General features: G+C 40.7%; 1 protein-coding gene across 1 annotated transcript in view; it reads right to left on the bottom strand.

Moving 5' to 3' along the window:
• The window catches only part of LOC105271183 (uncharacterized), a 30,866-nt gene extending 23,049 nt beyond the window's left edge, over positions 1-7,817 (bottom strand). The window contains exon 1 of the mRNA XM_011312562.1: positions 7,457-7,817. Within this exon, the coding sequence (XP_011310864.1) occupies positions 7,457-7,541 (85 nt within the window). The 5' untranslated portion in view covers positions 7,542-7,817. The remainder of the gene's footprint in view (positions 1-7,456) is intronic.
• Between the last annotated feature and the right edge of the window lie 1,958 nt (positions 7,818-9,775).

Genomic DNA, 9,775 nt, shown 5'->3' with positions numbered 1-9,775 from the left:
ATATATGACCGCATTAGGGCACTATTTATTGCTCGTTACTGTTATCGGTAAGACTCATCTCGCATAATTCAATGGTCTTTCAATACCAGTCGGATTAATGAAGAATTGACTTTCTTTATACCGATTTCGCTGGACTTTTGAGGGAATTGTCTATTCAATCTGGGTATTGCGGAATTTTTTTTCAGCGATTAGGGGATAAAACGTGACAACATAATGCCACATTAGCGGATAATTTATCGGTATGTTATCGCTTACAAAATGGTTGGCGCGATAATATCGGGGAGTTGGTGGTAGAAATGGGAGGGGGTTAGGGGGGGCCTTGTGGGGTAAATAGCGGGGATTAATGGGTGTAGGTGTAACCGACGGTTTTATTCAGCATCCGGAGAATTCTCATCTATCGTGACGGCAATGCATCGATCAATTCGCCACATAAGAGTCAATATTAAAGTCGATATAACTGACTCGATTACATTCGCGTCGACACTTGAGACATTGAGTCATCGATTACATTTAAGTGTAAGATTCAATTATATATCCATTCCGATTGATCCCAGAAAAAAAAGACCGAAATTCCATTTCAGATTTTTCATATTTTAGATATTATTGTGAAAAAATATATCGGGAATAAAATATTCTCGTGTTATCATCATCATAAAGTCCGGAATGGCGCAGCATCCGATCAGATCTGAATGCTCACAGAGTCCCAAAAAAAATGGTCGAGCCATTTAATTATCGGTGAGTCATTAATTATCTCAGGAAAGAACAGACATTTCGACACGACTTTCTATTTACATACTATGAGTTTATTCTTTCCTTTTTTTATTATTATTATTATGAGTCACACGAGTAAACGATACACTAGTGCTCCATGTGTAATAATTATTTTTCATTCCCATCTATTCTCGCATGTCACATTACCATTGCCCCGGGGCTGGCTGTCAATAGAAAAGACAATTCAAGTCAGTGAGTCGATTATCATCGGCAATGTGAGGCCTTTATGGTTTATTTCTGGGTGAATATAGAGTGAGACCTCGAAATTATCAACTCCTCGGGCGATTTTTTCACTCGAAGTCACGTTTTGATAAAAATATTGGTAAAAAAATTGGATTTAATGGATTATTAAAGGGATAGAAGGCTGAAAATGGCTTGGGGTATGACCCAGCCGGGGCTTTCATCGAACGGGGAGATTGTCGATCGGTTTGTTATTCTGGGAAAGGAAATGCCGGTACTCGCCCAAAGGGTACTTGTCGAAAAGATCGATGGCGCTGATTGTCGCGACTAAAAATCAGCAATTGTGATTTTTTTTTTTCCACCGATATTTTTCCTTTTCACTCCGAATATAGATGTTATTCCCTTATACCAACGGAAAAGGCTATTTATTAACTCCGAGAAAGTAACTTTTCGATTAAATTATCGGATAGATCAATTCGAAGTCTCATTTGATGATTGTCACTGGATAAATTTAATTCTAATGGAATTCGAATAATTTCGGTCGACATACGCTAGAAAGTGACGACGTGCTGAACAGATCGCATCGATCGGCGGAAAACGGGATCACAGTTGGTCGTGGTTTATGGGATAAAATCACCGTCACGTTCTCCTGACGTGAAGAATCACGATTGATACTTTTCACAAAGTTCGTTGGTGCGCATCGGATTCGATGAAAACATTACAGTGAAAGTCTTTTCTTAACCGATCGATAAGAACAAATGGGACACATCAAGCTGAATGAATTAATTAGTATGAGGAATCCAACCGATTTTGCATATTATCAACTTTGAGAGGACATTGATATGGTCAAAAATGGAAATAATTAAAAAAAGAATGTGATGAAAAAAATGAGACAAAAGCGCGTGGGATTCGTTGGTCGGATGGAAATACTCCGGATGCTTTGGGACTTAGTCAGACTCTTTCTCTTTGTCCTGCAGGAGCACCGGAGGTTCGCCTCCAAGGATAACAGCATCATCCATGGAAAAAATACAGTCGTACTCACTCGGATGATCGGTTTTAATCGAATGAAAGGTGAAAGATTTTCTTTCATCCGCGAGTTGCATTCACCTGTCCCGCATAAATCAGACTTATCTCCGGGACAATGGGGTACAGCTAACCGGGCAATTGATTCGAGTATTGGAGGCACTGGAGTGCGGGATAATTGTATTGGGACACTTGTTTGCGGAAAAGCCCGGCTGGTACGAGGGGACGTAAAACGTCAATTGGGTAAAAGTGGGTTCCGCGTGCTGTCTCGTATAAATCAATCGTTTTAACGTCTATGCTAAGTCCGAGAGCAATTGCTCGATGGCATTCTCTGCTTGGGTGGGACGTTCATAAACAAAATGTGGGTTCTTGGTTGGCAGGACAATGAGGGCGATATGGAGTTCTTTGAGACTGTGTGCTGGTGGTGCGCCACCTCGCGGACGCGTCCTTCAAACAACTTGGACGCGCCAAAATCACAAAATAGAAGACAAATTTATGTGTCAAGCCCATTCCGTCCAGTAGTCGTGAATTTCCACTACATTTCATCGAATGTACTATTAGTCAATGCCTCCTGCGTATCAATATCTGGGCCTAGAACCAATTGGGTCAGCTCGTTACACGGCCTGTCGATCAGGATTAGCTGTCGCTTGTGCGTCCATCAAAAACGTCAGACTCCATCCAAATTGTTGATTCATTATTTCACCTCGTCTCAATTCTTCATTATATCAAAATCAATAAGTGCCGAGTGTTACACATTTGCTGGCTCATAATTCCCACCTTTCGACACCATAAAAAGTGAAAATTTTAATCCACTTACTGTTATTATATTCCTTGAGTGGTGACACCTGGTGACTTTTTATATTTGCCAAACTCCATTGCGAAAACGCATTCTTCATTTTTCCAATAGAAGCTAGGCGATTTGGGTCCGGCCTAGCCTTTCTTCGCAAAAAAAAAATCCGGTCGAAAGACAGAAATGGTCTATAAAGTCCCCAGGGTTCACCGCAAGTGGAGGCCCATTATTAATAAATTTTTATGACTCCTTTTGCCGAATGATTGATAGACAGTCGAATGGCACGCGTGTAGGTGGGGCTGGCGAATGCCTTCTGTTTTCAGTCGGTCGTGTTTTTGTTGCGCACGCATTCCCATGTCATCGGTACGCCGTCATTGATTATCGATATCGTTATGACTCTTTCCTCATACTTATCTGTGTAAGATACACGTGACTCGAGATATTCTGTTCGTTACGGGGAATTAAGTCACGTGCAGAGAAACAGCCGGTGCACCTCCACACAATTTCCACACGTGAAAAACAGATATATTGATATTACCGGGGCAATAAACGCCACATGTGATAAAATTACATGAGCAACAGGAGCTGAATAATATTTAACGCAATCTGGGACTCATCACCATCGCCATTTACTGAGAATTAATTATGATTGAATCATCCTAATATGTATTATGCCCTGTCCACCAGCTGGGACTGCAGGAGTTGAAGAAGCTATTAGTGCAAGGACGCCACCACCAGGTGGCCAGGATTTACTATTAGAAATTAATCGATTGCATGGAAAGTATCGATTTTCCCCCCAAAATATGGGTTCGTTTGATTAATCGATCGAACACCGCCCATTCCTGAAGGCATTCCTAGTAGTCAACTTCAATCACTAAATACTTCCTCATTAATTATTTATGTCATATAATTAGAATAATATTACCATTCAATTACCTTCAGCTCTATCTTTCGCAAACATTTACAATTTATCACCAACTTTATGGAAAATGGAGTCTTTACGACTCTTTCTGCGGATAGTGTGAAAGTCGAGGCAATTAGTATTAGAGCACAAAGAGAGATGAAACAATAAATAGAATAATTACAATAATTATGTGGCTTTTAATAATTATTAGCTCATCTGCATTTTTATTCCGAGATAAGTAACAGCGTGGAATTCATCAGCAGTAAATGGTGGAGGTTATGACGACGCAGGTACAGGGACGCCATCGCAAGGTGGCGCCGCAGCTCAAACCGCTAAATACTTCCTCATTAATGATCTACATCATGTACTAGCAGTAATATTACCATACAATTACCTCTAGTTCTATCTTTCGCAAACATTTATAATTTATCAGTAAGTTTGGCTTTATGACTCTCTTTTCGCGTACACTGTGAAAGTCGGTGCAATTAGTATCAGGACACAAATGAAGAGATAAAAAAAAAATTAGCAAAATGGTGGGCCGGATGCAGAAGAAAGGAAAGATAGCCCCCGGCGGGTAAATAAACGGGTGGACACTTGTACCGTAATTGGCAGAGAAGAATGCGCCGGGTTATTGGCCGTTGAGAATGCGTTAGGAAATGAAGGTGGATGTACCCTAAAAGGTGAAGATAAATCAAAATGCTAATTACAAATGGTGGAAAAAATCTCGGGGGGTCAACAGACAACTCATTAAAACAATACCCGTCTATCTTGTCATCGCAAGTCAGTGACATTGATTTCAATTAAGCTTCCGACTTCTCTTTATTAATTTCACTGATTGAACTCCCGATGATTGAGGACACGATTGCCATTTCTGGAATGAAACTCATGTACCTGAATAAAATTACATCCCAAATCAGTGGAACTCGTTTAAATACTGGTGTAAATGTTCGAGGGCTCGGCAGTTGGTGCCCCATACACGGATTATTTTAAGTGGTCGACGATGAAGAGGAAAGGGGTCCTAAGTCAACTGCTCGACGAACGAGAGTGAACGTGCGAGGGTTTCTCAAACACCTCGATGATTTTTTTTTTTCTTCTCCTTTCTTCTCACCAGTCACGAGCCGGTGGTGGTCACGTGTACGATCAGTGTCAATGACAGCATTGTGTGCATACAAGGTATGTACCCTTCTCTTTAAAGGTTGCTGGACTTATCGATACAACCCGTCTTCAGGGTAATTGTCGTGTTATTATTGCTGGCAATCAATTGCACCTGAAATGGGGTGCGATCGAAAGGCCGAGGGTGACGCCATCTTGCGGTGTAACTTAATTTTTTTAATAATTTCCGGAGACCGGCGGTTTAGACGACCTAATCAGGCCGCATCATAACGGCCACAGCTTTATCTACCTTTTAATTAAAGTCTCTACAATTATAAACAGATTTACGACCAAGGAAGGAGTTTTCGAATCTCATAACCCTCCACTCGCCAGCGGTTATCGCGAATTCTCACGTCTAAGATTATTGACTCGAACATATGAGTGATCTTAAACTTGATAATCACACGATCGTGAATTTTTTTCCCGCAAAGTTCACCGATGTCAACTTTCATAATTAAATCCAACCCAACTCCCCCCCTGATGAAAGTCCATTTTTCGCGATTCCCCCTGGAATCGATCTGCGAAACGCAGGATAACAGGATATTTATCTTCCGCTATTTTTTTAACGTGGCCTACATTACACCCGTGTAGTATGCGTTTTGCCTTGAGTGTACAGCCGACAGTGTTGAAACCAAATGGATCGTGGAATAATAATAATTCACGTGAGTCCGGGGGAGTCCTAGGCTAAACTCACGTGCAGCACGTGATCCAGACGAGAATGCTGCACGTGCCGACACAGCCCTTCCATCGTAATGTGTATGTTACAGTGATCATGAGAGCGTCCAGCGGCAGATCGGGTAAAAGTCGTAGTGGTGATGGCGAATGAGTCACGTGCGCCTTGAAAAATAATCGGCGAGAGGCTGGTCTATCCCGTCAATCAGTTAATCAATAGAATCCCCCGTGAGATCCTCTCCTTTCATTGATCGGTACATAATTCAAAAATTTATGGAGGTTATGCACAAATTCGTTGGTACAGGGACGCCGCCGCGGCGTGGCGCACCATCCCCTCATAATTATCCAAATAATTCGCGATTAATTGTCCGCCCACTGCGCGTTAAACATCAGAATGGTGTCGTCGAATTAAACAAATGGCTTCCATAATTATGGGATGGTTATGGCGCTTTTAATTGATGAGTTAATCATCCTCCCGGATTATCGGTATGAATCAGCCTCCCGAGGCGTTGAGATGGGTGGAAGGCGTTGAATCGTGAAGGAGCTTTGATGTAATAAGGATCTACCCATCTGCGGTTAGACCGATAGCTTCATTAACAGCGGCATCGATGTCACTGGGACTGACTGACCCCCGAGGCGATACTCACCGAGAGTGAAAAAGAGTCTGCGGGCGGGCGTCAGGTAGATAAATCGACAATGATTTATGACGGGATAATGAATTCCATCGCGCAGTGGGCTCTTAACCTTCGACTACTTCAATCGCTAGTTAACCAATTAGGGCCACTGTTTCAGGGATACGATATCTCATTACGATCTGATGGTGCAGAGAATAGTCGACACCGATCGCGTTAACTACGCGTAATGAACGATTTATTGTTCTTCCAGCGCTCGCTGGCGATCTGATGTTGCGTTAGAAATCGTGTCGGTTTGAGGCTCATTACACGAAAATAAAAAATCCAGCGGCTCGATTCTTGACGATTTTCGATTTGATTCAGGACATATCTGTTTTTTTTTGGTGCTGTTTACTAGGATGACTGGCGACTTCTGAGACATTGAATCGATTCAATTTATCACCGACTCGTTTACCAGCTGATGGGACTAACCGGATTTTTTTTCTCGAAATTCTGATTCTATTTGAATCTTTAAATTCTGTTGATTATATTTGAATAATATTTTTCAGGCTGTTGTGGTTGGAACATTCAGTGAATTCACTAGCTAATAATTAATTATCCGTCTTCTGTCATAACATTATTTTTATTGATTCAATTTACGCCGTCATCAATTGATAATTAGTGAGGTTATGCGGCCTTGAGTACAGAGACGCCACCACGAGGTGGCGTCATTCTTATTTTGAAACCCTCGGCGAAAATAATATGCAATTTTCTTTATTCCCCCGCGAATCGCGCAACTATTAAACACCAGAAGAAAGCACTTTAATGACAACAATCAAGAATTAATGAAGAGTCATTAGACAAAGCGTACGTGGTCATAGAACAAATCGAGAACTATTGTACAATCACTCCATTTATGACCGGAAATTGTGTTTTCACTCGCGTGTCAAAGGTTCACGCATTGCTACCACAGAATTTAATGGAATTCCCTGTTTTAAAACTTTATAACTTGAATTTATTTTCCCCGACTTTCACTGTGAACCTCATGAACCGGAAATCGTGAAAATTTTGAATGACAACGGGAAAATCACTCGAGAATGATTCCGCCTCCGTGAAATTTCCGTCATATCGCCCTCTTTATCCACTCGTCAGCTGATCACTAGGTCATTCAGAATGGAATTGAGTCGTCTATTATTTTCTGCGGTATCATCACTCTCACCCGTCTCGCCACAAACTACAATACGAGGATTTCTAGTCGCTGGAAATATCTTTACGCAGGAAAAAGAAAACTCTCGGAAGAACTCACAATTGATGCACATCGCTGGGAATAAATAATCATTAATGTACACTGACCTGGCATTAGACGCTCCTGGGGATATCCCGAGACGACACATGCGACGGATAAAACTGCCCAAACCAAGATCAGGTAACTCTTCATGATTTTCTCACTAATCAATTTTTTAAATTTTCAATCAGTCTATTGTCACGACTTTTCGCGCGCGAATTTTATTTTATGTTCTCTTTATCTGGGGTAAGACTTCTTGATGATTTTTATGAGTAATTTATCTGCGTCGAGTCATTCAATTTGTTTTGGGAATTGATTGACCGAACTTGATCTATTGATTGCGGGACGGGGGTCAGGGGAATGGGGGGGGAATCGTAAAAACTTGATAGAGTGAATTAAAATGGAATATACGAGGAGCTCTTGACGCTGACGTACACAGCGGCAGTCTGGAGGGCTGCCAGGCGCTTTCACCGGTTTTATACTCCCAGTAGAAAAGCACCTTCTTCATCGCGGAGCGCAGAATGGAGAGGGGAATCGGGTCGGTAGTGATAGGAGACTCGGGGCGCATTTTTTTTTTCGTCTCTTCGAGTTTTCGATTGAGGGGTACAGTAATTAATGATAATCGGGTAGTTCCTGGATTGAAAGGGGTTGGTGCCACCTCGCGGTGGCGTCCTGGTACCCCGGGGAGATCGTATCCTCTCAGATCCAAAATTAATTAGTCAATCACGAGCGGATCGATCTGAATTACGATTTTATTTCGGGTATGTGGGACAGGTGATTACTCGGATGATGGGTGATTGAAATAATGGAACATTTATTCTGAGTCTTTGGAGACTTGAGTTGGGTTTTTTGGATGCGCCCTAGATTATGGATTATCGTTACATTTCTACCGCTCACTAGACTTCAAGAATCGTAAACACTCTGTCATCAAACATCGTTAATTACCGTTGGAATAGACTGTGTATGACAGATAATAAAGCAGGTTTATACCTTCACCAGGTCTAAAGGGATGTCGTAAAGTCGGGGTAGCGGGGAGAAAATAGCAGCGTGTTTATGCCTTTGGAAATTATATTTTACGAGGTATTTTTTTAATAAGCCTCTCTCGGGGGTACTGTCAATCCACTTAACACCATTATCGGAGTCGTTAAAATTTTTTCACCGATAAAAATGCAGGGATCAAGTTTAAGGAATGTTAGGTTCCGAGGTCTCCCGATAAATCAGGTTCATTATGATTTCTACCCTTTCATTCGAAGGTTCAGCTCCACTGAATTCATCCAACCGCTTCGAAAAACTCGCAGACTCATTTAATTTTTTTTTTTTTTTTATAAAACATCAGAGGGAATTTCACTACAAAATTTTCTCCCGCGATGAAAATCATTTTCACACTCTCCCGCAAATTTCTAATAAAAAATAACTTTTAATTTCGCATCATTGCGCAATCTGCGATAATCCCGTGCGATAAAAATCTCAATAAAACCCAACGACCGCGTAAAAAATCCCATCAGCACCTCAAAAACATTTTCAGAGAAAGCGGTATACAAGAAAAAAAAATCCCCGCGAAAAATACACGCGGATTGTATTTTTCAGCCATAATTTTATGCCTCTGAAGATGAAGTTGAATAAAAATCTTTTATAAAACTTCAAAAATATCGCATTTCAGATATTTCTCCTTGTGCAAATTTAATTGCCCAGATTCACGACACATATTTTCATGTCCACATTTTCTTCAGCATGCAAATGTACAAGATCTGCGTGTAAGGACTTGTAGCATAACTCACAGGAACCCTGCGTTCTGCAATTGCACCAACAGCCTCTTTTGCGGCTTGCATTACAAACGTGGGTGTACACCGGGCTTTTTCGATCTCAGATTGATCGGCAAATGTATATCACCATTCCCTTGTTTATCGTCAAAGGAGAATAGATTGTCCCGTACAGATTGATTTATTTTTTATCGATGACTAGCAGGAGTGTAGGTGGGTGGCCCTGAACTGCAACGACAAGATCAATCCGGATATTTCTCTTCAATTGATCAGCCTCACCCTCACCCGGATAAAAAAAAAATCGTAATCGGAATATTTTTTCCAAATTTTCAAAAAATTTCTGGAAAACTTTTCAGAAAATTTTTCTTTCAAAACGAAAAAAAAAGTCGGGAAACAAAATAATTGTATTTTTGAGAAATGTTTTGAAAATTTTTTCAAAAATTTGTTTCGGAAAATCTTTTTAATAATTTTCTACAAATTTTTACGAATATAATTTTTTTTTAAATTATACTGTTGTTTTCTTACTTTTTCGATTTTTCAATATTCTCAAAAAATACGTCATCTAAATTATAAAAAAATTTTGCCGCTCTCGATAGAGCGGATTATATTTTATAACACGACCAATTG

This window comes from Fopius arisanus, unplaced genomic scaffold, assembly GCF_000806365.1.
Source record: "Fopius arisanus strain USDA-PBARC FA_bdor unplaced genomic scaffold, ASM80636v1 scaffold00104, whole genome shotgun sequence".
Taxonomy (NCBI): Eukaryota; Metazoa; Arthropoda; class Insecta; order Hymenoptera; family Braconidae; genus Fopius; species Fopius arisanus.
Note: the sequence above shows the minus strand (reverse complement) of the source record. Positions and strands in the feature narration are given on the sequence as shown.